Consider the following 27,877-nt stretch of genomic DNA (forward strand, 5'->3'; position numbering starts at 1 on the left):
CCTGTCCTGCCTCTGACCCTCTAGGGGGCAGGCTTAGAGTGCTCTGGCTCCACCCACTCTTGTGTCCATCCCACTTTGGGGCCCCCGGAAACCACACAGCCTCCCTACACCCAACTTCTGGAGTCATGTGAATCTCAGCTTTCAGTGTTAAAAACACATAATCTAGCCCTCAAGACTGTAGAGAAACACTTGAAAATGTGACCCGAGTGAAAAGCAAATAAAAAGCGTCCCAATTTTTATTTTTAAGTCACATGAGGGGCACGAAGGGACTTGCTGCAATACAACCCAGTGCGTCAAAACTCCAAGAGAACCTCAGCGGATTGGGGCTCGTGGTGCCACAAGCAGCACCGTGCACCCTGCAAGGCAACCAGGCTCCCCAACATACAGAGCGCAATGACCTGCGTAGAGCACAATGGCAACGCCAGGCCCCACACCATGCACAGGGGCAGGGGGCAGCGCCAGGCACCACAGTGCACGGGGGAAGGCTGGGCACCACACAGCGCACAGGGGCAATGGGCAGCGCCAGGCCCCACAGCGCACAGGGGCACGGGCAGCACCAGGCCCCACACAGGGCAAGGGGCAGGGCCGGGCACCACGGAGCACACTAGACACGGGGCAGCGCACAGGGCACCGCGAGGCGCAGCACCCGGGGGGGGGGGGGGTGGATTGCTCGGCGCTCGTGCGTCTCCCCTGCCCATCGATGCTCTCGGAACTCGCAGCCGCAGCCGTTTCGTGGCGACGGGGAAGCCGAGGCCAGGGCGCAGCGGAGCGTGGCAGGTAGCGGGAGGGAGTGACGGGGGGGGGTATCGATCACCCCCCCGCAGCAGTGACTGGGGGGTTGGGGGTATCGATCACCCCCTCGCAGTGACTGGGGGTATCGCTCACCCCCCCGCAGCAGTGACTGGGGGTATCGATCACCCCCCCGCAGTGACTGGGGGCTGGGGTGGGGGTTGAGGGTATCGCTCACCCCCCCGCAGCAGTGACTGGGGGTATCGATCACCCCCCCGCAGTGACTGGGGGGTTGGGGGTATCGCTCACCCCCCCGCAGCAGTGACTGGGGGTATCGATCACCCCCCCGCAGTGACTGGGGGGTTGGGGGTATCGATCACCCCCCTGCAGCAGTGACCGGGGAGCTGCGGGTATCGATCACCCCCCCAGCAGTGACTGGGGGGCTGGAGGTATCGATCACCCCCTCCGCAGTGACTGGGGGGTTGGGGTGGGGGTATCGATCACCCCCCCACAGTGACTTGGGGGGCTGGGGGTATCGATCACCGCCCCCCGCAGTGACTGGGGGGCTGGGGGTATCAATCACCCCCCCACAGTGACTGGGGGGTTGGGGTGGGGGTATCGATCACCCCCCTCCGCAGTGACTGGGGGGCTGGGGGTATCGACAGGGCCGGCGCTTCCATTTAGGCAGCCTAGGCAATCACTTAGGGCACCAGGATTATTGGTAGGCGGCTTTTTGCTGGAGGGGGTGGCAGGTGGCTCCGGTGGAGCTGCCGCAGTCGTGTCTGCGGAGGGTCCGCTGGTCCGCGGCTCCGGTGGAGCTGCCGCAGTCATGCCTGTGGACGGTCCACCGGAGCCGCGGGACCAGGGCATGGGGCGGCGAAATTGCCGTGCGCCTAGGGCACTAAAAACACCTAGCGCGGGTCCTGGGTATCGATCACCCCAGCAGTGAGTGGGGGGTGTGGTTGGAGATATAGCTCATCACCCCAGCAGTAACTAGTGGGGGTCGAAAGCAAAGATCAGCACAAAAGGGGCTAAGGGAGTTTGGGGAAGGGAACAACTCACTCCCCTAAAATATTAACAAGGGGACCAAAATGAAGAAAACTAAAGCATTCCTGAAAAAGACTGAAAAGTACCTGCCGGACAAAGAGCTCTGTGACCCGTGCCTAGAGTGTTCTTTGCTCTGGGTGGGAGGATGTGAGCAGGATGTGTTCTTCATGTCACTCTAGGTTGAAGCTGCAACACAGATTGAACAAAATGAAGGGTGAACCCCGGTGGGAAGCCAGTCTGCAGTGAGAAGGAAAGGCCCATGAATCAGCTTGCGAAGACCTTTACCACTCACTCATGTGCAACAAGGTATTGACACGGCACATTGTACCAGCCCTGTCTATTTCACTGGGATTTTCCCCGCCATACCTCTGGCCAAACTGTAACATTTGCTGCTTTTCCATTGAAGAGTCATGATTATTACTAGAGAACACATCTTTGGGAATTGGAAAACCAGAGATAATTTAATCAATGTGCTTCAGATACACTGCACCGACCAGACCCAGCGGGGATCTGTTGCCTGGTGCTTTTTAATGAAGTGACTTATGCACAGGCCTATCAATAAATCCATTTTAAAGGGTAAAGAAACCAGGCACAAGCAGTGAAATGGGCGCAAGTCTGGACTACGTTGAACTCCTAGATCTCTGTTGTTTCACCGTTTAATTAAAATCTCTCTAAGGGATCTGGATTTTTCTGAGCCAGCCATTAGCCTTTAGGCCTCCGTTTGAGGTTGATGAGGCTGTGTCTTGATGGACTCCAGTAACAAATGGGGTGTGTGCACAATAAGCCTTTGCAAAATGACAGGGCATCATCAATGTACAATCGGTCCTTCAGAAGTCCTAATTTATTACACTGAGAGTAAGCACAAGTCTTCTATGGTGCTGTAACATACTGACGAGTCTGTGTCAGAAGTGTTGTACAGCATGTTATGCATGCTGACCTATATGTCATAAACCCCAATAGTGCCACAGCTAAAGGAGATTGCCTTTTATCTCAGAGCAGTAGGAGCAGCATTGTACCCTGGCTTATACCTGTGAAGCCCCGATTAAGCCAAGGAATCCACTACAGCGCTTGAGAGCTGGTACGAAACACATTTAGTCTCCAGTGTCATTCCAGAGTGAATGACAGGCGAGTAATGAATGGACGGGTGCCACTAGCTGAAAAAGCCTTATCTGAGAGCTATGCCAGGCTTCGTTACAGGGACACTTCGTTGCTCATCTGGCAGCAGCAGCAGCAGAAGTTGGAGACTGTCCCACCTGGTACATACTTGAGTAGAAGCCGGAGTATGTGGTACTCGCAGTATGGTAACGAGGCCATCCTGGTACGGGACAAAAACAAACTGGATGTCTCCAGAGACACTGGGCAATCAAAGTTTTGCATGATTATGTAATTTTAAAGGCTTCATGTCAGAGATCTGTGCATGGCAAACATACACGTGCTAGGCCTCAGGCAAGTTCTAACCAGCATTTTCATTCAAAAGCCACCATTAATATTAATAGCAGGTTTGGTTACACTGTTTCCCATCACTGCTGATTATCAGATAATTGGGATCAACCTATCAAGGTTCAGTGTGGTACGAAGAGATGAAGACTGGGGACACCTTACTAGAGGAAAACGCCAAAATGTTAAATCAAGGGATCAGGCTAAAAAAGAAAAAGACATACTGTCTTCCTTGTGTGTCTAACTGCTTTATGCCTGACCTACCCTCTGATTGGGTACCAGTGTAACTGTTTCAGTTATGGGTGTGATTGTGTTACTGAAATCGTTATATCAGTATAGTCCCTAGTGTGAATACACATTGGTATAAACCTGTCTTACACCTGCGTAGCTTATTCCCCTTCCCTTACAAGAATAGCTATTCTGGCATAAGCACGTTTATACCAATATAATAGCATCAGAGGCCAGGGGCGGTTTACCATTTTAACTGTACCACTATCATTATAACAGTACAACTTTTGCGTGTGGACTGGTCCTTAGAAGATTATTAAAACTGAAAGGATGTTTGAAGTTTAAATTTATTTTCACTGTTTATGCCACTGATTTATTTTACATATTTTACTGAGACTGAATGATGAAAATAGGCTAGTCAGTTTCACTTGCCAGTCCTTATACACTAGCAAAATTCTGCAATGGCGGCCTTGCAAATGCATCTCAGCAATGTTGGAGTCCAAACTGCTTTCATTTGAAATGATTCTTCAGAATGCTTCTAGTGAGATTGTTCTGCAAAAATACACAGAACCTTCATTTTGGACTTTTCCTGTCTCCTTTTCATATTTTCCCTATAAATGGTCTCTTACAATCTCAATTCATGATCCGGCAGTTGAGTTGAATAATTTACAGTATTAAGCAGAATAGGGAAAGGATATACTGAATGAAGTTACATTTGGGCCTTAGAAAGATCTGGGTAAGAGAGGTGTATAAAGGCAGTTGCTTCTCTCTGATATTACAGTTCAGTATCATGGAGGTACCAATCTGAAGGCATCATTCTGTGAAGTCAATAGGACGACTCATATGAATAATACTCTGCTTAAGTAACGATTGCATGGGTCACATAATAGTTCAAAAGCATATCACCAGAATGATGACTGAATCATCAGATAGGCAAGGATAGATTTAGGAGAGTAAAAATGAAGAAAGCTTCTGTTAAACACACACATCGCTTGGTAAGGGTTGAAAGGAAAGAAATGTCTGAAAGAAAACGAGTGCTACAGCCATAGGTCAGCTGCAAAAGGGATTTTCTTGTTCAAGCGTTCTGTATAGTTGAACCTTAATGCATGTAACAGTTATGCATTTAGCCTTCTTAATGTGTCTCACTCTATTTATGCAGTTCCTATTTCAAACAAAAATAATGGGAGTGTCCATTATAAATAAAGCTAGGAAGGATTGTTTATTTAAGTTTTGACAAACAACATCTCCTATTTAATTGTAGTTGATATCAATACTTAAAAAATTGTGTCCAGAAATTATTTTTGTCAGTTGTTAAAGTCTAAAAGTTTTTTAAAAAAACCAGACTTCTACATCTGGAAATGAACACTGGTGTCTGGCTCCCAGTTGTGTCTGCCATCACTACCTTATTGTGTATATTAGGGCTTGATCTAGCAGGGCAGGATCAAGCCCTTAGAAATCATGGGATTTACATGGCTCATCCAGCACATGCTTAAACTCAATCATGTGCACAGTCCCGTTGACTTTGGTGGCACTAATCACGTGCCTACAGATAAAATGCCTTAAGTATTTTGCTGGATCAGACCCCTAGACCCCAATTCAGCCAGGTACTTACTGCGGCCCTGGCCTGATCCAACAAAGCACTCGGGCATCTGCTTAACTGATTTCAGTTGGGCTACCCATCTGCCTAAAGCTAAGCATCTTGCAGAATTGGGCCCATTCTCCTGTACTTCTCAGTAGTCATTAGGCTTATTCCAAGAAGTTTTATTTTTAAAACTTTTTAAGCACCTTAAAGTTTCTTAATATACAGAAAAATTCGGTATCCAGCCTTCTCCCAAGCTAAAAATAACACATCCATTCTACTGTGGATGAACTAGTTTTTCTGCACTCAGCACTTACTGTTAGCAAGTGCATTCACTAGATCAGAGTTACCCCTGATTTGTTTAGCTGTTACTATTTATGCATGTATCCGTGACTACTACAAAATACTGTATGTTCAGAAAGTTTAACTTGGGCCCTGATCCTGCAAACACTTACGTATAGACTTTATTTTACACACATGATCTTGGTCTCCTCTGGACTATTTGGGTGGGTAAAGTTAAGCATGTCTACAGGAGCAGGCCTTACACAGCACTAAGGGGATGTTGTATTGCTTGCTTTTCTGCACATCCCTCTAAATGTGATTGTATATTTTCTCATTATTTAGTATTAATGTATTCTCAGTAGTCTTGGCAGATTTGATGGTATGACTAGTATGAACTCAGTTTCTGTAATTAGTTATGCAGTGTTGGTGCAGTTATTGTAAATGCATTTGTTGTCTATTGATGTCAATTAAAATGGTTTGAATGTGTCATCTGTACCAGCTATTTTTTCTTTTCCACATTAACTGCCTTAACCCGTCTGATTATTATTTGCATTACAGCTCAAAATACTGACTAAGGCAAGTTATTGGGCAGCTAGGTATTTATGCAGATACACCCAATTGGGGATTGTATTAACTAGGGGTGTCTGATTGCCATCTATTCCTTAACGTAAGGATGAGTCTCATAGAACAGAAGTCTGCAGCCGAGGTTACCTGTAGTTAGCTAGTTGTGGGTGAGGCTGGAGTCTCCAGGACAGTGTTGTTGCACAGCTGCTCAGTCTTCATTGCTAATTCAACAGCCCAAAGGTTTTGTGAACTCTTCCTGTGGAGCTTGAGATGGGATTTGATGAGTACCCCTGCTGTCGCTGCTTCTCATGTGCATGAAGGACTACAGTGAAGATGTCAAAGCGAGTCCACTGAGCTGACAGGGAGACATATGCTGTCCGTCCTTTCATAGATTCCAAGACAGAAGGGACCACAGTGATCATCGGGTCTGACCTTCTGTATAACACAGGCCAGAGAACTTCCCAGAATAATTCCTAAAGCAGATCATTCAAAAAACACATCCAATCTTGAATTATGTCCAGTAAGGACCCACAGAGTCCTGCTTACCTTCTAGCTAAACCCCCAGGCAGTCTAACAAGTACAGCTAAGCCTCAGTGGAGCCGCCTGATTGGCTGAGGGGATCAGCGCACTTGCTCTTAAGACCAGCAGCAGTAGCAGGGTGCTGTCTGCTCAAAGCGTGTGCTACAACGGCGCCTGCTTGTTCCCAGCCCCGCTGCTGCCTTGGATCCAGCCGTGCCTCACCACAGGCAACCCAGCTCTGATTCCTGACATCTGGCCTCTCACTCCCAGACTGACCTTGGGCTTCAGCTCCTACAACTAGGCACAACTGCCCGCATCCCGGTCCCTCACAATTTAAAAATAGCCGGTGATGGAGAATCCACCATGCCCTTGTAAATTGTTCTGACACCTACTTACCTCTCTGTTAAAAAATTTTTTACAGTCTGAATTTCTCTAGCTTTAACTTCCAGCTATTGAATTGTATTCTATCTTTATCTGCTAGATTGAAGAGCCCATTATCAAATATTTGTTCCCCATGTAGATACTTATAGACTGTGATCAAGTTCTCTTTAATCTTCTCTTTGTTAAGCTAAATAGCTTGAGCTCCTTGAGTCTAGCACTGGTAAGGCAGGTTTTCTGATCCTTTAGTCATTCACATGGCTCCGGTTTATCAATATCCTTCTCGCATTGTGGACACCAGATCTGAACACGGTATTCAGCAGCAGCAGTCACAGGAGAGCCAAATACAGAGGTAAAATAATCTCTCTAATTCCTACTTGAGATTCCTCTTGGCCAGCTTGAGGTGCAGTGGCAAAGTGGTTAAGGTGCGTTATGACAATCCAGCAGGTCATGTGTTCAAGTCTAGCCCAGTTTCACACTGAAAAGCTCCCTCCAGCTCACTCAGCTGCAGCATAGGCACCTGGATCCATAGGGTTGGGGAAGTCAAAAGTGGTTGATGGAAAATGATACACTGTAAACCACATCAGCCTGATGAGCCATCTGTGGCTCAGGGCAGACCTTGCCTTTTCTGGGACAGCACGTCCTGTGGAAGTAGCTCTCCTGCAGCAGAAGAGAAAGAGAGAGACGCCATTTAACAATAATAAAACAACTACAGGAAGAGAGTAAATGTCACATAATTTTTAGTGCTGTCATGTAGGAATGGCTCATGGCTCTGGGTGTCCCTAAGCATCTGACTGCCAGAAATTGAGTGTGGACAAGAGAATGGATCACTGAAAATTGCCCTGCTCTGTTCATTCTCTCTGAAGCATCTGGTCCCAGCTGCTTTCAGAAAACAGGATACTGGGCTAGATGGACCATTGGTCTGACCCAGTACAGCTATTCTTATTATTTTTAAAGGGGATGGAGATGCAGGAGCAAACCCTCTTGGGGCTCAGCTATCCCTGTCCTTGGGGTATATAGTGCCTGAAAATAAGACCTAAAATAGCCAGCACATGGCAGAAAAATGTGTATCTAGCCAGATCTGACTGAGTTGCCTCTCACAGGCAAACCGCAGTCTTAGCCACTTGAAAGTAGCTCCAAGGTTTCCAATACCAATTGGTCCAGCTTTTAATTAACCCCCTGACTATGCCCAGTGGTACTGACTGTGCCACTTACAGGTTATTATTAATAAAACACTTACCTCTCTTGCACCTTTGCTGGCTCACAAAACAGACTGGATCAACCAACTGTTGCTAGAATAGCAATGGCTGCTGTGTAAGTGGGGTCAGTGTTGGTAATAATTCCAGCATCTGGTGTTAGTTTTGGCCAGTTTAAAGTAATTAACTGGTGCCTAACCAGCTGTTAAACCACAGTGAAATTCCTCAGCTTCCCTCTTTTAATATAGCACTTCCCAAGTCAAGATAACAGGCCTGATTCTCATTTAACCTCAGGTCTTTTACCCCTCTATAACTCAACTGAAAGTGAGTGCAAATGCCCTGTACATTGCCAGAATGGCATAACCTTGTCTATGCCTTATGCTTTGTAGTTGTTATGGAGATGTAGCTCAGCCAAGATCCTTCAGGTAGGGAACATAATGTTGACCTCACCCACCTACCCCACCTAACAACTGTCTGTGCCTTGTTTCCACTAGGATTTTACAGCAAGATAGCTAATGTGTGTTAGCAACAACCTTGCTCTTAAAAACCCACCTTTTTGGCAGTGAAGACGCAGTCTCAGAATTAGTCATGAAGAGCCAGCTAGTGGATGCAGGTGGGCAGATGGAAAGGGGAGAGTACTGTTCTACCACTTGCAAACGTGTGCAGATGACAGCTGGAATCCAAGCACCTGGGATGAAGCCCTGACGCTATTGTAATCAAGGGGAGTTTTGCTATTGACTTGATTGTGACCAGGACTTCTCTCCTGGAGCGCAAAGGGCAGTCATGCAAATATCAGGCACACCAAGTATTTTCTTTTTTTTATTTCTGTTCCCCTGGAAATTTCTTTGGAAGCCCCAGAGAAATGTATCAAGAGCTTTCCATGTCCTACATCGAAGGGTTGGGTCTTGAAGGTATGGAATGTTTAACCAAGAGAGTCTCCTGTTAGACATTTGAGTAAAGAGCTGTCTACAAAAAGCAAAGTTTTAAAACCATCTGAATAAAAATCAGTTCCCTTCTCAGTAAATCAATTTGCATCTCCTTGGTGACCAGGATATCATCTCTCTCTAGTTCTCTGGTCATCCATGGAGTCTTCTAGAAAAACAGGACAGGCGAGACCTGAATTTCTGATGTAAAAACAAAAAAAAAAACCCGAAAAAATTTAAACCAAACCATTGCCCCTTCCCCCAGATTCTTTTCAGGTAAACTTCAAGAACCATGCTGCAGCTTACCTATGCCCCCAATCCTGCAAAGAGACCCACACTCCAGGCAGGGCCCCTATTGATTTCAGTGGTAAAGGATCCATCTACATGGATCCAGTTGCAAGATTATGGCCTAAAGCGGGATGGTTGCTGAAAAATAAATCCTGAACAATTAGTTGGGGAAACCATGGAAGCAATAGCCTAGATCACTCCAGCAATATGGCCCTGAGTCAGCAAAGTACTTGAGGCCTGGTCTAGATAGTTTTTGTACCAGTGTGGTTCTTTTTTTAACCAATATAGTTTTTCAGTACAATCCATAGTGTGAACACGGTTAACCTAGGGTACAGATGCCTTATACCGGCATAGCTTATTCCCTTGCTTGTACAGGAAACACTATACCAGTAGAAGCACATTTATACCTGTATAACTATGTCCACACTAGGGGGATTATACCACTTTGACCATACTGGCAAATGCAAAGTGGTGCCACTTGCGTGTGTAGACAAAGCCGTAAGCACATCCCTATTCAACAAAGCACCGACTACACTGGGATTTATGCATGCGCTTGAAGTTAACCAGAGACGTAAGTACTTGGCAATATTACTTAAGTGCTTTGCTGAATCAGGACCTCATATGATTTCAACCATGGTGAAGCCCCAGGGGGAAGGAAGGAAACAAGCAATGTATAAAACTTCACACGCACAGACTTTTTTTTTTTTTTATTATGAAAACAAAACAAATGCCCCAGGAGAGGGGTCCATGATTACCAGGAACATCAAAGATTACTTTCTAACTTTTTTAATTCTGTTGTGTCGAGGCCAGCATTTGCAATAAACAAGCTAAAACTAGTTACATTGACTCATTCTTCAGTAACTGACTTTTACAGGAATATACTAGAAATGGCACTAAAAAGTCTTAAGAAAAAGAGTTACGGTAAATTTGCATGCACATCATACAGAAAAGTAACATTGGTTTTAAATATTAAAAAAAAAAAAAGGAAAAATGGAACAAAACGTACATCAACAAATTGTTTTGGAATTGTTATGCCAGTTATCGGAGCGTAAGCTCTAAAAGGCCCGTGTCAAATCCTAGCTGGTGGGTTGTTTTATTTACTTTTAAAAAATGATTTTTTAAAAAGATATGCAAATACCATTTTTAAAAAACGCATCTAACCATTTTACAAGGACGAGAATGCTGCTAGTGTAATGACCTCCTCCTGCCCTGTACTAATCTCCTATAACGCACAGCCTGCCCACAGTTGCACCATAATGCTAATTGCTTGCGTTTTAGAACATGTATTTTTAAAATCCATTACTAAAAAGTTTTTTTTTGCCATGCCCCAACTCCCACCCCTAGTTCCACCCCTAGCCTTAAAAAACATCATTTAAAAAAAGGAAACAAATTAAAAACTGGTCTAAGAGTCCCAAAAGTAGAGAGAAAGTTAAATTAGGTAACTGCAGTCTGATTCCACCAACCAAAGAACACTTTAATGCTTGCATGTGTGTGTGTGTGTGTAAAAAAGTAGTAACTGGTTATACACATTTTTACATTCTGAATAGAAATCAGTTCTACAATTTCAAACGCTGTTGACAGGAAAGTTTAAAATCACAGCAATAAAAACACTGAATGTGTTTTGCCTCAACTGTATCTATTCAGTGAAAACGTTTTAATCAACACATTCATTTTCTAGGTGAACTAGGACCTGATCCTTGGGAGGCCGATGTTCCTCAGTTTCCATAGGAGTCTGGGCCTTATGCTGTGACAAGAAATAGGCTTAACCTATGATCATTTTATAAAGCTTTTAAATGATATACTGACACAGGTTGATTAGGGACATGCACATTCTTCTCCTTTCTGCTGTGGGCTCCCCCGATCCTCATTTTCTTACAAGTATCAACTTATTTTTATTTACTTGATATAAACTCTCTGGGGCAGCTCATCAGCTTGTGTCAATTGTCACCAATGACTATGTCCCTGAGTGAATTTCATATTCATTTAATAGATGTAACCCAGATGCGCATGGGGGAGAATTTCAGTATGAAGGAAATAGCTTATTTCTCAGGATTTTTTTTCCAGATTGGCATTGAATTGCTCAGATCTATTTAAAACCAAATAGTCCTCAGTTTCTTTTAACACGCATTAAAGGTTAAAACAAAAGCAAAAATGCAAATCCACCCTTCAAAAAGAAAATAAAACCACCAAAAAACAACAAAAAGCCACCATAAGCTCTAATTAGATGTATATTACATTTCCTCACAGTAACATTTAAAAATATATTACTAAGGATCTGTTTGGGGGAGAAGTTTTGTTGTTTTTTTTAATTTAAACAACGAAGGGCAGTTTTAAAATATAGGAACTAAAATGAACCTCAGTTTAATGGAAAAAGGTAAATTGTTAATTTCAGTAAGATGCTGGATACCCTCATTGATCATTCCTTGCAAATGCTTTAGGGCCCAATCCTGCAAGGCCCTGAGCACCTCCTGCAGAAAGGCTGAATATCCCATTGATTTCAAAGTGACTAGAGGCTCTTCAGCAATCTATAGGAGGCTTTCAATGTCTTACAGAATCAGGCTCCATTCCTATAGCACAACAGGATAATGCTTCCTGGGGCTTTGGCAGATTCTGTGTACAGCTGCTGATGATTTTGTCATTAAGACACATACACAGAGCCGCTTCAGTTGCATTAGAGTTATGTATGAATAACTCACCATCTTTCCTGAAATGCTGACTGAGGTGACGATGATGTAGTTTGTAGACAGATGCAAGGGTAAGGCAGCTATTTCATCTCTGATAGTCTATCCTCTAAAAGTCTGTCCAATAAAATGTGGTTACATGGGAATTGAGTGACAATTGAGCGACAATTGAGCCTGGATACAGTAACTTTTGCACCAAAGTGAACATTTTAGAGCAAAGACGCCCCAAAGTGCAAGCCATGGTGTTCTAGCAACAGGCCCCATGGGTTCCCTCACTTTCAAAAAGGAGGCATGGCCCACCTGGACCACACGTCCCAGCATGCAACATTTTCTGTCCAGCTCTTTGGAAGCTAAACTTGCTGGGAACATTGCATGCTGGGATATGCAGTCCTCATAGGCCACACCCCTGCATTATAAAATGAGGACAGCTGCAACTTGCACCACTTTTTGAGGTTAAGGTGCAGCTCGAAGGCTCTTGGCAGTCTGCTAATATGGGCCTCTGCAGGGCAAATGTCAAAGCTTCCCATGATAGAGGCAACGAGGAGACCTCAGGGAACTGGGGGTCGGATAGGGAAAAGCATAACTGCTGTTAAACTCTGTATATTTTTTTTCTTTACAATAAAAAGTTTTTTTAAAAAAAATCAAGAATTCAATTTACTATACATTTCCGCCCCTCAGATTACAAAGTTTATATTATAGAACTGGGGTTTTCCTAAAATTGGATTAAAAAAAAAAAACAGAGGAAGATCTTGTGGAAAAATTACAAATAAGGTAAAATAAAAATGTGCTGCATCTGGAAGTCATCTATACCTGTAAGTCTCCAAATTCTGTACAAAAAAAACAAGAGAAAAGAAGGAACAAAACAAAAAAAAGATTGAGTACACAAAACATGATAGAGCACCGACACAGGAAATAAGGGACTGTAGCACCTGTAGGTAAAAAGTCCAATACATTTAAATAAGGTCTCAGATTTTTTTTTTTTAGACTGGTTCAAACCATTTAAAAAACCTCTGCATTTCTGCTGTTCTTCATAATGCAGTTTTCTTAATGTTTCAACTGACCAATGGTGTTAATAAATAAAGTATTTATATATACATGAAATTAGGGACAGTGACAATGGAGTATGTGTTGCAGCAGTGCAGGTTTACACATTAGGAGGGACTCTCATAGAAAATTGCTGAGCCTTACGAAAAAAAAGTCTTTTTTTCTGGTTTTCTGACCCCCTCCCCCTTTTTTTTTTCTTGAGGTAAAAGTTTCAGTGTTTGGAAACCTGCACCCTGCGAGACACAGAAGTAGCGTTCCCTCCTAGGAGCTCCTTGCTGATACAAAGATAGGATAAAAAAACATTCAACCTCCCTCCCCCATTCCATTGGTGACGTGGCCTGGGCTGAGGCTGCAGTGCTCACTTTATCTCCAACCTGTCTATAGCCTCTGATTTGGGAAGGTACTTGGAGCACATATCTCATTTTGAGCATGTGGGTCATCTCCTTGATGTCAAGGGGTCTGGCTCGTTAGGGTGGTTGAAAATTTTTTGATGGGAAATTGGAGGTTTTCAGTGTCAAAGTGTCTGTTCTCCTCAAAAAAATGTTGATTTTTGTTGAAAGACTGAACATGTTTTATTTTTTCAACAAAAAATCAAAATTTTCGAGGGGGGGCGGGGAATTCTGACCAGCTCTATTGCTCACATGCTTAAAGTTAAGCACATGCTTAAGTACCTTCCAGAATAGGAGCCTACTTCTCTATCCCCTTCCCCCAAAGGATACATTTTAACAATCCACAGTACATGAGTTTTTGTTTTTTTATGTAAAAAGATGATAGCATCTGACATTTTCATCACACTGTAGACTTGGAGATTAAGAATACTAGTGCTAATAACAAATACACCAACTAGTTCAAAAGCTAACATCTTTCAGATACAGTACCATTTTACAGAGATTTCTTTTTTTAAAACTTTTTCCTTGCGTCGTAGTGAGCCAGGTTGGGTGTATTAAAAGGGGGGGCGGGAGGAAACAAACAAAAAAACACCAGTATACTACACCTTGCAGATTTTTCTATGGATCTCTTGTTAAGAGTTCAAAGTCCTTGTCACATCCAAGCAACCATCTTCAGTTAAAAAATTTAGAGACTTTATGCAATGTGAACTACTTATCATAAAGTCTAGTCACACGCACACACAAAAAAGATCTTTGACCTATTAAAAGCAAAGAAAAAAAATTGGAAGATATCTTTTATAACACTGAATTTAAAAAAAAAATTTAAAAAAAGAGAGAGAGAAAAAAACCTGACCACCATGGAACAAGAGTAGTATATTAACCATAGAAGGAAACACTGCAGAGTATTGGTGTGTATGTTGTCCATTTTTTTTTTTTTGCTAAGTGTCCAGTTTATTCTGAATCGCTGCTGTCGGAACTGGATCCGCTTGAACTGCTGCTTCCAGATTCTGAGGAGCTGCTGCTGCTGAGACGGGAAGGGCCTCCGGATGGAACCGAGCCAGACTTTTCTAGAGGGAAGTAGGTTGTGCATCATTTATTTGAAAGATATCTGAACTATGAAAGATTTATTCATATACACCCCTCCCTACATTCTTCCCACCCTTGGGTTGAACAGTCTAAGGGCTGGTATGGTACAATCTGATAGCTGAGGCAACATCCAAAACCTCTGGAAAATTGGAGAAGGCCTTAAAGTGGGACTGCCCAGACAGTAAGCTTTTTAAGTGGCCAACTATTTTAATAGCAAATGTTCAATGGAAAAAAAACCCAAAACCAAACAACCCACGATAAATACAACTTGAATCTCAGGTTGGTTTCAACTGGACGGCACAAGTACATAGCCCACTCTCAGCGTGCAGGGCCTGAAGCTGGCTAGCACAGCCTCCACCTGGGCAACTTCCACCAGTTGGACTCCAGCTATTCTTTAAAAGATTCACACCAGTACAGCTAAGAGGAGAATTCAGCCCTAAGAGGATTTTGCTGGGGACTATTCAGTGGGTATTTCCCCCAAGCTCTGGGTTCTGTGCATTCTCGGAGAGCCAACCCAGGGAGATGAATAATGTTTGTTGGTAAAATTTTCCTGTAGGAAAAAGGCAGGTTTATCAGATTATCAATACAAAAGTTCTACCCCAGCTGGGCAAGATCTAAGCTTGGAGGCTGTCAAGCCTGTTATTCAGTCTACAGCCTTGTCTACATGAGGAAGTTGCACCAGTTTAACTTAGGGTACATCTACACTATGAGCAAGGGGAGTGAGTGCTCTCTTCTGTAGACACACTCGCTGTAGATCTCATTGCGCTATGGTATAACATGTAGCATAGCTGGGGTAGCATGGGTCATGGCTGCAGAGGCCCAGTTTAGTGGTGCTGAGTATGTACCCACTGGTTTAACACTGGCTTGTAGACAGCACTGCTAAGCCATGCTTCCGCTGCCATTATCTGTGCTACCATGGCTACACTATTTATACCCACATTAGCTGGATGAGAGACAGAGTGAGTATGTGTACACGAGCAGGGGAACAAGAGCCCTAGCTCATAATGTAGATGTGGCCTTAGATCAGTTTTTAAACCAATTTTGTTAAATGAGTGCAAACCCTTGCGTAAACACTCTTCTTTCAGTTTAGCCTTAACTATTACTTCTTTCATATGGCTTGGATAGGTAGCAATGGCTACAAATTTATATCTAGGTTTGATAGCCAGTACAATTCCTGCACCAGTGAGCTGGGGAATGTCTTTCAGGCCCAGGGCGAAAGAACAAAGGGGACACTCAGATGTGCGCTCCATCGTTTGTGGCTGGGGACCACAGTTGCATCCAGGTGTTTGTCACATTTTCCATTTAAAGAGGGTTTGCCTACATCTCCCATGAGATGTCCTGATGCAGTTCAATCTGCACCCAGTCTTTCTGATATAAATCAAAACCCAGTGGTTCCTCAGAAGGGTCAACAATGAGCTGTTTTGAGCAGTCGAAAGGGTCCATGTGGCTCTCCATTGAGTCTCAGTGTCAAAGTTGAGTGTAAGGGTCTTGATGTGGTTCCATAGAGGGCTGCAGGATTTGAATCTGGTCTTTGGTGGGTTCTGCAGGTCATTGTGTAGCGGGAACCTCATGTTTGCATTGACAAGGTTGAGAAAGCGAGATGTCTGGGCAGCTCTTCTAATGAGTGGAGGCTGGATATGCGATAGGACCTGGAGCCAGTTGTCTGGAGTCGATGTGAGCATCCCTGACACTATGCGTGTGGCGTTATTGGGTTGAGCATCAAGGAGTTTAGTGTGGCTGCTGTGAGACCGCACTGGCGCACAGCATTCAGCCGCAGAATGTACCAAGGCAATTGTTGCTGTTCATAAGGTCCGTGGACTGGAGCCCCATGATATTCCAGCCAATTTCCTGATAAGCGCGACACAAGATCTGACCCTATCGCAGGTGTTGTTGAAAGGTTGAACTCTGTCCAGCGTAACACCAAGATACTATGGGTTAGCCTCATGCCTGACTCTCTCGCCACGGAACTGCGCATGGAGTTCGGTATTAGTAATTTGATGGTTCAGATGGAAAGCGGTCACCACTGGTTCTTTTCGAGCTAGGCCTAAGTTTCCAGCATTGGAATTAAACAGCCATTGTGGTAGGATCTAGGATTAGGGTGAAGCTGATGGTATGAAGGCTTGTGTGCTGAACAGGTAGAGCAACGTCATCCACATACATGAATTTCCATCACTGGGATATCCACAGTGTATAGATTAAAAAGTATCTGGGCCAGGATGGAGCCCTGAGGGATGCCCACGTTAAGAGTTCTTTGTCTACTGATCTGGCTAATAAGGTGCAGCTTAAAGCAGCAGTCACCAGTTATTGCTGCCAAGAGAAGGATCGTTTGCCGGCAGTGAAAGATGTGGGAGATCGAGGAGGAGGCCCTGTTTCCAGACAGCGTCATATGATGAGGACAAATCAGCCAGGGCGACGATCCCCATCTTCAACGTCCGTTGGAGTCCTGCCCCAATGCAGTCAGTGAGTGAAGCTACTTGTAAGCCTTAACTGATTCCTAACTGACATAAGCTAAACCAGAATAAGCTTGGTTTAAACTGAAGTAAGACTGTCCACACACCCTTTCGCTCTGCTTTAATTAAATCACTTTAAAATCATATCCTAAGTTAAACTGATGCAACTTTCTCATGTAGACAAGCCCAAGTTAATAAAGACTAATAATTTGTCTGGTAATGAGAATTGTGCATATATTTTTTTTAAGTAGACGCATCAGTCTGAAACTTAGCTCCACATATTAACTGATTTGCTCTCTACACATATATCTGTCTCTATATAGTAACTGATTTGGCCCAGGGACTGTACAGCAATGAAACCTAACTACATGTGACCAATGAAGTGGGGCCAGTTACCTTTTTTTGCAGGTTTCTTGTTGTTGTTTAGCTGCCCGCTGACATCCTGTAACCGTTTTTCTAACTCCTTCTTCTTTTCCTGAGCTAACTCTTCTTTAGATTTTGCTGCTTGCTTTTTCCCACTTGCAGCTGTGGAGGAGGAACGCACAATTTCTGAGACTGCATGGTTGGGGGGAAAAAGAAGTGGACATCACTATTTTACAGGGCACATACAACTAGGCAACTGCTCTGTAGTTACACTGCGAAGATCATGTGACCACATAGCAATTACACATCCCTACAGAGGACAACACACAAAGTTGCCTAGACTCTCAGATAACAATCCCCCTTGACATGATTTTTTTTGTTTTTGTTTTAAGATCTCTTGGAAACTATTTTAGAAGATAGAAATATCCATTAATAACCTTGTAGTTACAGGTTACTTACCAGCCACTTATATGGTCAATAGTTACATTGTAATTAAAGAATTGTTACATGGGTTTTCTGCCCTGTAAAACAAAGTGTCCCATTAAAGGTTGTCAGAAGCAGGCATTTGCCATCAAGATCTAGATTTTTCATGCAAGAATTCAGCTGTTTTGTTGCTTAAAAAAAGAGAACTGCAACTGATACAGGCAAAAATAGCATGTGGCAAGAATGTATTTGCATTACCTAGGATTAAAATGTTAAGAAGTATCAACAATCCTCATGCTTCAGATCATAAATTAATGCTAGCTGAGGTGAGGAAGAAATATCCCCCCACAATACAGAACTGTATACTTTCGACTGTTGCACATCAGATGTTGGCCACTATCAGAAACAGGACAGATGGCCCACTGGCTTGATCCTGGGTCCAAATACCTAAATTCCTCTGTATTATTCTAAAGTAATGATAAACCAAAACCCTCCCACCAACACTTACACAGAGTACCCTCTGAACACTAAACATTGCAATAAACAGAATGTGGCAGAAAAGTTTAGTTATATTCCATGGTGTTGACATTGTCACTGCAGTTGACATTGTCACAGACAAAGCCCTGTTCATCAGTGCAGGGTATGCAAACTTCACACGCCTGCACTAATGACACTCTGTGGTTTTCCATGTTAACACAGGCTTTGGTTGCAAAAATAAAATGCTCTGCATACATAATTATTCTGGAGAGTCTCTGAATTGCTCCAGCAGTAAAGGGATTCAGTCAAAATCAAGCTGATACAGTAGAACCTCAGAGTTATGGACACCTCAGGAATGGAGGTTGTTCGTAACTCTGAATAAAACGTTATGGTTGTTCCTTCAAAATATTACAACTGAACAGTGACTTAATACAGCTTTGAAACTTAGTATGCAGAAGAAAAATGCTGCTTTCCCTTTATTTTTTAGTAGTTTACGTTTAACACAGCACTGTACTGTATTTCCATTTTCTTTTTCGTCTCTGCTGCTGCCTGATTGCAGACTTCCCTTTCCAAATGAGGAGTGGGGTTGATTGGTCAGTTCATAACTCTGAAGTTCTACTGTACATGAAAAAGCAAGAAAAAAAACCTATCGAGATGTCAGAAAAAGATAAATTTGCTTAGAGCTCTCTGGAAGTCACGTGGCAGGAAAATAGGCTACTATGCAGGGATCATGGTTATCTGCTACATTTGAGTCTTTGCTCCCAGAGGTGAAGGGGTGGGGACAAAGCAGAGACCACCCATCAAGGAAGGACAGTCTTACAGTTATGACACAACTCAGGATATCAGGGCTCAATTCCTGCCACAGACTCTGTGTGTGACTTTGGGCAAGTCACTTCATCTTTCTGTGTTGGTTCCCCACCAGGGAACATATCCTTCTAGGTGTATGCACACTACCTAGCACAAGGAGGCCTGGATTTTGGCCACGCTTTCTAGACGCTATCAGAATACAAAAAATAAGCCTCTCACAGATTCTGGAGGGAAGGAGCGCCGTCCTGGGGAGCTTGGAACCTTCAGCCTTCCATGGAATAGGATTTTGGGGAAGGCAGGAACAGATTAAAGAGGAGGGTCTTGGACATTTCCACTGGGGGAAAGAGGCCTTTTAAAAAAATCACCATCAGATTGCCAGCAAGTACTTGGAAAAAGAGTTTGATAAGAAAAGGGTCCTAATGAGCAACCCCTCGCCTCCCGTGCCGGGGGCTGATGGGGAACTCATGAGCCATGAGGTAACTTACAAAATGGTTTCCTTTGTTTTTTCTGTAAACAAGACTTGACGTATCTCTCCAGTTCTCGTAAAGTGGTGGGCTTCAGGGTTTCAAAATCTATTTCTATCTCGTCGGGGTTGGAGTCCCTGAGAGAAGGTTCCCGGGATTGGATGATGTGCACCACTCGGCCCAGCTTTTCCCCCGGCAGGCGGTTGATGTCCAAGCTGAGCTGCCTCTTCTCGTCATAGGTCATGGGCAAGCCCTCCTCCTCCTCCTCAGAATCGTAGGGTGCAGACGCCTGCTTGCCTCCTTTTTTAGGCTGCCTGGAGGGTTTGAAAGCACAAACATGCTCGCGGGTGTATCACGTTCATTTCTCCTCCCCTTATACCAAATGTTCTATCACAAATGCGGACGGTTACAAACTGTAAACAGGCGTGACCACCGATCCCTAATATTGAGGGATGCTGTCTCGATTCAGGAGAGCACTTAAGCCTTTGTTCAAGACCCAGCAATGTCAGTGGGACTGAAGTATGTACTTACGTGCTGTCTCGAACAGGAATGCTAGTCCTGAATAGGGGCCTAACATCCCATGTCTAGCACTGAGACAATTTAGGACACAATTTGGTCTGGCAAGTCGGCAGTTGTTACTGACTGTGAGAGCACCACCCCAGTCAATAAGGGGTTACAGAGCTCCTCTGGGCTCAGTAGGCCCCAATCTGCTGCACTCCAAGGCTTATCAATCCTGGAGAAGGGCAGGTCCTTAAAAAGGAGGATCCTGGTTTAGGCTGGGCGGCATTCAAGAACAAACAGAACTAGTGCACAGAGCCCCCTGTCCCCAGGGGCCATCTGCTGGGGAACTTGTCAAGAGCAACAACTGAGTGAGCTCCCTGAGGAGACAGAGGGACCAGCTTTTCCTTACTTTCCTTCTCAGAGACCCAGAACTTAGCCCAGGTTGTTTCGACAAAAGGGGTAAGGAGCCCAGATCTTCCCCTCAGGACTACTGGCCTTTACCCTACATGAGACTGCAGGGACGCAACCCTTTTTGTAGGCTGTGGAGGTATTCTGGCTTTTTTCTTTTGGACTTCAATACCTCTCTTCTTCCCGCCCCAGAAGAGGACAGACTCCCTCGGGCACAGCCAGAAAGTTGTACCCCAAGTCTGGAACCCAGACTGCAGTCACACCGCCGTCCAGAGAAGGATATCCAAGACAAGAGAAGCACCTCACCCCTCATTCCGAGAGGGCGCCAGAGAGGTACAACCCATCACAGCACCACAGAACTAGATGATGGATGTAACCCTTTGGAGTGGGCTTCGTTTGGTGAGGATTGCAAGAAACTCAACGCTCGTTTTTCGCTTGGGCTTCACTGGGATCAGGTTGGGGCCCTTTCTGTGTTTTACAGTGTGTCTGCATTGGGGGAGAGAAGCCATTTCGGAAAGAAGGAGCCAGATCTTGAACCCATGACAGAACTCCCACTGACTTCAACAGGAACAGGGACCTGGCCCAAAGTAACCGACCCAAACCCAGACCTTCTGCCCAGCTGGAACATAACTGGAGCTTTTTCAAAGTTCTGAAATACAGTACAGGGTTAACTTTTTAACTCCATTTCTCCTTTTCAGCATTTGTAGGCACTTCTGCTAGTCCAGACCCCAGCTGGTACTGGAGTGGAAGTTCTCATTGGCTAACTAGAGGCAGAAAGCATGAGAAAAAGCCTGATCTGGAGATGCCTTCCTAGCTAACTCCAATGACTGGGGCATTAGAAATAGGATGGATCAATTTCCAGCTCAAGACTCTAGAGATTCTAATCTGCGTCTGCATTTTTTTTGTGGGGGGGGGGGGGCATCTTCACTAATGCTCAGTGCTGGCCTAACTCTGCTCTCCTTGAAGTCAGTGGGAGTTTCACCACTGACATCAACAGATGCAGGGGTAGGCCAATGCCGAGTGCTTTCAAAATTCTCACCCAAGATGTTTATTTGATGTGACCCTCCAAACCTTGTGTGGTTCCCCATAGGCTAGTATGGATAACAGAAAGCTCATTCTGGAAAACCGGCAAGGGAAGGGAAAGACTAACATATAGGAAGACTCTGGACAAGATGCCGAATACCCACCTGTTAGCTGGGGTCGTGCTGTTTGCTTTTTTAGCTGGTGCTTTCTTTTGCTGAGTCTGTTTTGCTGGTTGGGCCACCTTGGGTTTCTTCTCCTCCTCGGCTTTCACTTTGTGCTTCTCTTTTTCTTTCTCTTTCTCCTTGTCTTTCTTTTTCTTTTCTTTTTCCTTCTTCTCTTTTTTTTTCTTTGGTTTGTTCACGGGCGCTTGCGACAAAGCAGCTAGCTGCTCATGGACAGCCTTCAGCTGCGGGGAGAACAGAAGAGTCGAGCCCCATTATCAACACACTCAACTCTTCCAGGCACAGACAGCATCCACCCACATGTGCTCACACCTCTCCCATTCACACCAGCAGCTTTTAAAGTTAATCATTGGGCTGAGTCTATTGATTTCAGCTGGGAGACTTTGTTTGATTTTTAGTAACCCTTCTTTAAAGAGTTAAATACGGGTCCATGGAAGTTGACCCTCAGGAGAAAACTTAGTTCTCATTCTTTAGGCAAATGAAAAGTAGCCACCTCTTGAGTGGAGAAACTCATGGAAAAGTAGGGAATTTAGTGGTTAGGACTGGGGTATCAGAGTAGTTGGGTTCTATTCTTGGCTCTGCCAATGACCTGCTGGGTAAGCCACTTGATTATTTAGGTATGTTCTGGTGGCACTTAGAAATTGCAACCAAGCCCCCCTTGTGTTTGGCGCTGCACATACATATAAGAGACAGTCCCTGCCCTGTAGAGCTTACAGCCAAGACTGCCAATAGGGGAGAGGAAAGAAGTATCCTTAACCCCATTTTACACAAAGGGACCTGAGACCCAGAGAAACTTGCCCAAGATCACAAAGGGAGCAGGTGGTACACTTGAGTATGCCTGAGTTTCCCTGCCTATAAAATGGGTGTGATAATATTTTCCGAGATTATCCCCGGGGTGTTGTGGGGTTTCATTCATATTTGCCAATTGCTTTGGGATCCCTGGAGGAAGCATGCAATAGAAGTGCCAAGTATTGTTGTTACAAAGAAAAATTAACCTTCTTTTGAAAACATTTCCCGTAGACTAGGTTTTTCCCGCATCATAAAGGCTGGGGGGGGGAGAGGGGGCGAGAGGAATATCTTGATTGCCAGGTCTCAGCCCAGAGGGGATTTTTACAACAAACTGATACTCGCAAGTGCTGCTCTACTCCGCATTTTGTAGACATGCACACCACATGCACAGACACACCGCTCACTATGGACAGGCTGCTCGGAGCTGGCCTGCCGCTCACCTGCTCCTGGAGTTCGGCCAGTCTGGTCGCTCGCTCTTCTTCAGAGTCGGAGCTGTCGGAGTCAGACGAGCTCTCCTCGCTGCTGTGGCTGCTTTCCGTGCTTTTACTGACGACTGGCGCTGTCGGAGGAGGTGGGGGCGGGGGCTCCACAGGCTCGTCCGGCATCTTTGCAAATCTCATCTCGAAGACGTCCTGCAGAGGTTGTTGGATTCAGAGCGACAAAGATGCCTCAGCCACAACGACCTCATTCTGCATCTTTTAAGATCATTATTAAGGCCATGCTAGGAACCCTGATCAATTGTGCAGGACAGACAAGTAACTAGGAAGCATTCCTTGCTCCAGAGAGTTGAGGGTCTAAAGTCGTAAGAGGTGTATCCAAGCTCCTTGGAAGTCAGTGGAAAGACTCTTAACAGGAGTTGGATTACACTTTAATCTCTCTTTGTAAAATCGTCTGAGACCTGCTTAGGGGCAGATTATCAGATATATCCCTCCTGTGAGGTTCTTACACCTTCCTCTGAAGTATCGGGCTCTGACTACTGGCAGAGACCAGACACTGTGCTAGATGGACCATGGGTCTGGCAATTCCCTGTGCATTTGTTTTCTTCATAACTACTTACTTGCTGCTCTGCTGCTTGTTTAGACTCTCGCTCTAGGATTGAGCTCCTCCGTCCAGTTCAGAAAAAACCCTGCCAGTATTGACACTAACAGTACCTCTTGTTTGCGAGCGTGAGAACATCTGCTGCAACAGCCTTGGAGGTTGGCTTTAGGCTGGAATGTTGCTAGCATAGTTTTCAGATTGCACAATTTCTCCCACTTCTTCAATGGGGCATTCAGAGGGTGTATTATGTAAACGCAAGGTCACTGTCCTAGCACCTTGCGAAGCAATGATTAGGCCATACTTTGAACAGAGTGTTCAGCTTTGAGTCACAGCATGTGAAGAACAGGGTACCACACAGGGCATCTATGGCCCTTTCCAAATACCAGGGCAATCAAGGACCCTCCTGGATTGACACCAAGAGGAGCTGAGCGTGCTCAGAACCTTGAAGGCTCCTCCTAAGGGGGAACTAAAATGTACTCTCTGCAAGATGCATTTGCCAACATCTTTACCTGGAGTTTCCTGGCCATGGCTACAACTTCGTGGTCTGGGGGATTGTACTTGTAACAATTAGAGAACATTAACCGAACATCTGCTGCAAAACTTTGTGCGTCCTGGTATTCCCGGCTGTCCATTTTTTTCTGCAAACAAATAAGCCAAAGGGGGAGGGAGGGGAAAAAAGCCATAAGCAAAATGCATTCATAGCAACTGCACAGACGAAAGGTGCATCACAGAGATAGCAGAGTAGTTAAAAAACTGTTAGCTTACGACAGCAGCAGTTCTGTCTAGCTTGCTTAATTCAAGCTGCTAAGTGACATCGAGACTTCAGATAATATTTTAAACAAATCAAATCCTTTGATTGTTGTATCACAGTGATTTTAACTCTAATATTCCAAGAAGTTCTGTTTAAACTGACAGTCTATGAAAGGTCGCAAGAGTTCATTTTCTACTAGAAATGAGGGTTCCGGAAAAAAGATGCAACTTTGCCTCTGCCAAGAGAGGTAACAAAATTCAAGTGTGATGCCAAAGAGGGAGCGCACTGAGGGGTCACCCTTCTCGGTGTCTCTTCAGTCACAGTCCCTGTCCCTGTCCAATTCCACTGGGTTTTCAAACTTTAAGGGGCTAGATCCTCAGTGGGTGCATATCACCACCCCGCAGTTGCAGCTAACAGAGTGGTGGTGATGTAAACCAGCTGAGACTCTGGCACACAGGTCTGCTCCTTAAAACTCCACTCTGTGTCCTTGATCCTAGATAATATATAGCACAATGTCAAGGGTAAATGCTTCAAAACATTAATGGGATAAGCAAGGGTTTGCAGGATGGGACACTAACTAAGAACAGAACAGAGAAAGGAACACTGGAAGCTAGGGTCATCAGAGGACAAAGTTACAGTTGTTTGGGTGCATTAAATGTGCATTTCCATCCTGTAACACGTTGGGATTTTTTCCTCCCCTCGAAGATTCATAGATTTTAAGGCCAGGAGAGACCATTAGGGTCATCTAACCTGACATCCTGCATAACACAAGTTGGAAAATTCCACTCAGTGATTCCTGAATGGAGTCCAACTGAAGCTGAGCTATAGTCTGTCTTTTAGAAACCATCCCATCCTGACTTAATGACTCCAAGTGATGGAGGATCTAACGCAGCCCTTGGGAAGCTGTCCCAATCGCAAATTACCCTCTCTGCATTAGCTAATTGCTACAAGGTAAAAAAAAAATTGCACCATATTTCCAGTTAGAATTTTTCCAGTCTCAACTTCCACCCATTCCTTTTCAGTTTAACCATAACTCTGAACTCCCAGGGTTTGTACTGCTTGTTTAGAGAAAAACTGCAGCTGTCTTGGAGCAAAGTTTTACTCTTCAGTTAGAGGGACGTATTCAGCCTCAAGTCCAGTTTAACTGTAGTGCAGTGGGATATTTTGCTGCATGACTTCATTCCAATAGACTTACGAGATTTGTGGGTGCACAGCAATTTCTTTTACAGAATGTGTAAAATCTACTGTGTGTAGGCTTGATTTATATCTACCATATAGAAATGCTGCATTGCTCAATGGTTAAAAGCCTCCATTCTGCAGCTCTCAGTACCTGTATCTCTCCTTGAAACAAGGAGGGTTTTGCATGCAGAGGGACTGCAGGCTTGGTATGGTAAAATTCACCCCTGTGCAGAGGGCCAGTGGAAAGAGTATGTACCACTTAAGTCAAAGGCTCCAATATTTGGTCTGTGATACAGCATGGCCAGAGGGCAGCATAAGAGTGTTAGCAGGGGGCCTTATTCCCTGCCAAGGGAGGAAGGTTTGCTTTAGATTAACTAGAACAGCTGTGATTCCAATTAGAGCACCTGACTCCAGTTAGAGCACCTGACTCCAGTCATGGGATATAAACCCCTGCTTCAGTCAGACAGGGGGTGGTAGTTGAAGGAGAAAGGTTGGATTGGAGCAGAGTGCAGATTGCAGAAGAGAAGAGTTTGTCCAGAGAGAAATAGAAGGTTTGGAGGAGTGCTGCGGTGGATTGGGAAGCCCAACAGAAACCCTAGGTAAGGGGCACCAGGCTTGTATAGAAGAGAGGCGAGAAGCCCTTCACAAGCTGACGGGTATGAGAGGGAAGTAACCCAGGGGAAGAAACCGCTAGTCAAGTGGTTCACCACAACCCCAGGGCCCCTGGGTTGGGACCTGGAGTAGAGGGCGGGCCCAGGTCCCTCCCTCTCCACTCCCCTCCTCCAAGGACACTAGGGGAGTGATTAAGAACTGGTTCAGAGGCAAGCAATATCGCCCTGAACCTACCCCAGAGAAGAGAAAGCGCGAGACCCAGAGAACAATACCGGCAATTTGCCACAGGTCCTAATGTATACAGAATTCTCATTCACTTCATTGGGAGATACACATGTAAGGGCTATGGAATGAGCCTTGTAATTAACTCAAACGGGCTCACGTGGGACTTCAGTGGCAGATAGCTCTTGTGCTGGCAATCTACACAGATGTGAATTTCATCCTTACTGAACTAATTTTGGTAGGAAATCTGGATTCAGAGCAGCGACCTTACTACACTAGCACTTCACACTGCGAGGAGAAAGCTTGATAGACATGGCTGTGTGACAAGATCCCATTTTGGGGGTTTTAATAAGCCAGAGAACACCTTTGAGCTGCAGGACTGGGGTGGGGGAGGGAAGAGACAGATTTGTGCTCCTACAGATTAAGAACAGTTTGGCCTTGTATGAAAAACATTCTGGCCAATTTCAAAGCAAAACAATATATTAAAACTGAAGAGCCCTGTTACTTTAAAATATGCCTTCCTACTGGAAAGGCCTTTTTGAGGATTCTGTGCTGGTTTGGCATGTCCACTCGCTGATTATTGCACACATCAGTGCGTGAGGGTTCGGTTTCGTCCAAAACCAAAAGTTTTCTAACTCCAGGGCCTTTGGATCACTGGATTTTTTTTTTTTTAATATTTGTTTTAAAGAAAATTCACTCAGGAAAGACCGAGAATATGGACTTCAAATGGCTGCATGAAATGCCTTTGGGTTCTTGACTTGCCGAGCTGCTTAGGCGCTAGTAGATGAGGGAAGTCTGCAACTGCAAGTCAGAATGAGAGAGTCTGATGAGAGAGAGGGGATGGGAAAGGCTTAGGTATGGCTCTGCTGCCATCAAGTGTGAATGCAGCACCTGTCGCTATACCTGAGCTAGCTTTAATTCACCTAGTTTGTGTGCCATGGCAGCAAGATTTCAGTGCAGGTTAGCTGTCCAGGTAAGTTTAAGCCTCTGCTTCTGCAGCTACCCTGCTATCAGTCTATGAATCAGCTAGATCGACGCTAGTTTGGACATGGCTGCTATCGCACCTCCAACTGCAGTGTAGACACCTTTAGGCACCCAACTTTCGCTGCTTCCCTTCAGAAAGCCCAGCCTTAGGGCTTATGGAGTCTTTTAAATTAGTAATTTCATAACAGGAGACCCTGGTGCTCCAACTGTGTGGCTCAGGGACAAGGGAGCAGACCCTCAGCAGGCATAAATCAGGGCTTCTCCATTGCCTTCCATAGCACTGTGATGATTTACATCAGCTGGGATTCAGTCCAGGACTCTTCATAACCCGCTTGCAAGTTATATGAACTCATAGGTTAGTTCTTTTTAACCTAGAGGAAATTATCCCCGGAACAGCTGCAATTAAAGAAAGCTTTGTAACTCCCTGAAAAAAAAAAAAAAAAAGTCCCCCTGCTTTAAAACCCTGAACTGGGCTGCTCCAAAACCACACCAGTTTGCTACAAGAAAATTCACGAACTTGCACCTTTAACTTCCTGGAGGCCAATGGTTTATTCTGGAAGCAAATCCTCTTACAGGGTAACTGCCGAGTATGGTTACTTGTGTCCTCCGAGGTAAATAAAGGGCAAACACATCCATATTTCTGTCTCTGCAGTGACAAAGAGAGACCTAATTGCCAGTGCACAAGGATGGGAGTCAGGTGCTCTGGGTTCCGTTCCCAGGTCTCGCACTGGGTGATCTTGGGCATAACATTTCAGCTCCCTGTACCTCAGTCTTCCCATTTGGAAAACAGGGATGATGCCTCAGCACTGAGAAGAGGGTGGAGTAATGTTTGTC

General features: G+C 44.8%; 2 protein-coding genes and 1 long non-coding RNA gene across 6 annotated transcripts in view; 2 read left to right on the top strand and 1 right to left on the bottom strand.

The window, feature by feature from the left end:
* Positions 1-698: 698 nt before the first annotated feature.
* BRD3OS (BRD3 opposite strand) lies at positions 699-5,794 on the top strand. Its single transcript, XM_032767532.2, has 2 exons — positions 699-777; positions 1,974-5,794. The coding sequence occupies exon 2, from the start codon at positions 2,909-2,911 to the stop codon at positions 3,161-3,163; it is 255 nt and encodes an 84-aa protein (XP_032623423.1). The 5' UTR covers positions 699-777; positions 1,974-2,908; the 3' UTR covers positions 3,164-5,794.
* Positions 5,795-9,844: 4,050 nt separating this feature from the next.
* BRD3 (bromodomain containing 3) overlaps positions 9,845-27,877 on the bottom strand; it is a 57,306-nt gene continuing 39,273 nt past the window's right edge. Inside the window, exons 7-12 of one of the 4 annotated variants that reach the window (XM_032767439.2) lie at positions 23,805-23,933; positions 22,698-22,889; positions 21,451-21,692; positions 19,376-19,668; positions 17,217-17,345; positions 9,845-14,351 (exon numbers count right to left, since the gene is read on the bottom strand). In XM_032767439.2, coding sequence (XP_032623330.1) covers positions 14,236-14,351; positions 17,217-17,345; positions 19,376-19,668; positions 21,451-21,692; positions 22,698-22,889; positions 23,805-23,933 — 1,101 coding nt within the window. In that variant the 3' untranslated portion in view covers positions 9,845-14,235. Of the gene's footprint in view, positions 14,352-17,216; positions 17,376-17,642; positions 17,705-19,375; positions 19,669-21,450; positions 21,693-22,697; positions 22,890-23,804; positions 23,934-27,877 lie in introns of those variants that run through there. The other 3 variants (XM_032767438.2, XM_075060592.1, XM_075060591.1) reach the window with 3 other exon arrangements.
* LOC142045908 (uncharacterized) lies at positions 23,943-26,528 on the top strand. The gene is made up of 2 exons (XR_012654832.1): positions 23,943-25,508; positions 26,126-26,528. It is a non-coding gene; the product is annotated as an uncharacterized LOC142045908 (long non-coding RNA).

The sequence above is a fragment of the Chelonoidis abingdonii genome, chromosome 24 (genome assembly GCF_003597395.2).
Source record: "Chelonoidis abingdonii isolate Lonesome George chromosome 24, CheloAbing_2.0, whole genome shotgun sequence".
In the NCBI taxonomy this organism is placed as follows: Eukaryota; Metazoa; Chordata; order Testudines; family Testudinidae; genus Chelonoidis; species Chelonoidis abingdonii.

What these genes read in the sequence shown, in the direction of transcription:
- BRD3OS (XM_032767532.2), top strand. Translation starts at nt 2,909, where the DNA reads ATGAATGGACGGGTGCCACTAGCTGAAAAAGCCTTATCTGAGAGCTAT.